Raw genomic sequence first — 520 nt, forward strand, 5'->3', positions numbered from 1 at the left:
CGGCACCGGAACCGACAACGGGAACGGACGCGGAAGTGGGACCGAAAACAGACGCGGGACCGGAAGTGGGCGCTGGACCGGAAGCGGAAGTGGGAGCGGAAGCGGAAGTGGGAGCGGGCCCGGGCCCGGGGGGCGGGCGCAGCCCCAGCAGGTGCGCGGTGGAACGGCGGTGCCGCTCCGGGGGGTCCCGGTACGAGGCCCCGCAGCTGCGGCAGAAGTGGGCGGGGCTGCGGGGAGAAACCCGGCGGCGGTTAATTGATTCGCTAATTAATTATTAATTAGGTGTTAATTAATAATTAGCTAATTAACGCGGCTCGCACCCACCTGCGCGGCTCCCGGGCCGGCTCCGCGCCGCCGCCCTCGCTCAGCAGCCGCTCGTAGAAGCTCCGCGCGGCCGCCCCGGGCTCGGCCGAGGCCTCGGGCGGCGGCGGCGGCGGCGGCTCCGCTTCCCCCGCGCGGCGGAAGGCGATCAGCGCCATGGCGGCCGCCCCGCGGGGGGTCCCGGGGGGGTTTTGGGGGT

General features: G+C 72.3%; 1 protein-coding gene across 1 annotated transcript; it reads right to left on the reverse strand.

Annotated features, from left to right (window-relative positions):
• Positions 1-6: 6 nt before the first annotated feature.
• Positions 7-514, reverse strand: LOC121343230 (basic proline-rich protein-like; the record flags this gene model as incomplete). The annotated part of the gene is made up of 2 exons (XM_041418212.1): positions 325-514; positions 7-227 (listed from the first exon to the last, which is right to left on the reverse strand). Coding segments are annotated over exons 1-2 (376 nt in total), but the record flags the coding sequence as incomplete, so codon positions are not given.
• Between the last annotated feature and the right edge of the window lie 6 nt (positions 515-520).

The sequence above is a fragment of the Onychostruthus taczanowskii genome, unplaced genomic scaffold (genome assembly GCF_017590055.1).
Source record: "Onychostruthus taczanowskii isolate IOZ18803 unplaced genomic scaffold, ASM1759005v1 scaffold5838, whole genome shotgun sequence".
Classification (NCBI taxonomy): domain Eukaryota; kingdom Metazoa; phylum Chordata; class Aves; order Passeriformes; family Passeridae; genus Onychostruthus; species Onychostruthus taczanowskii.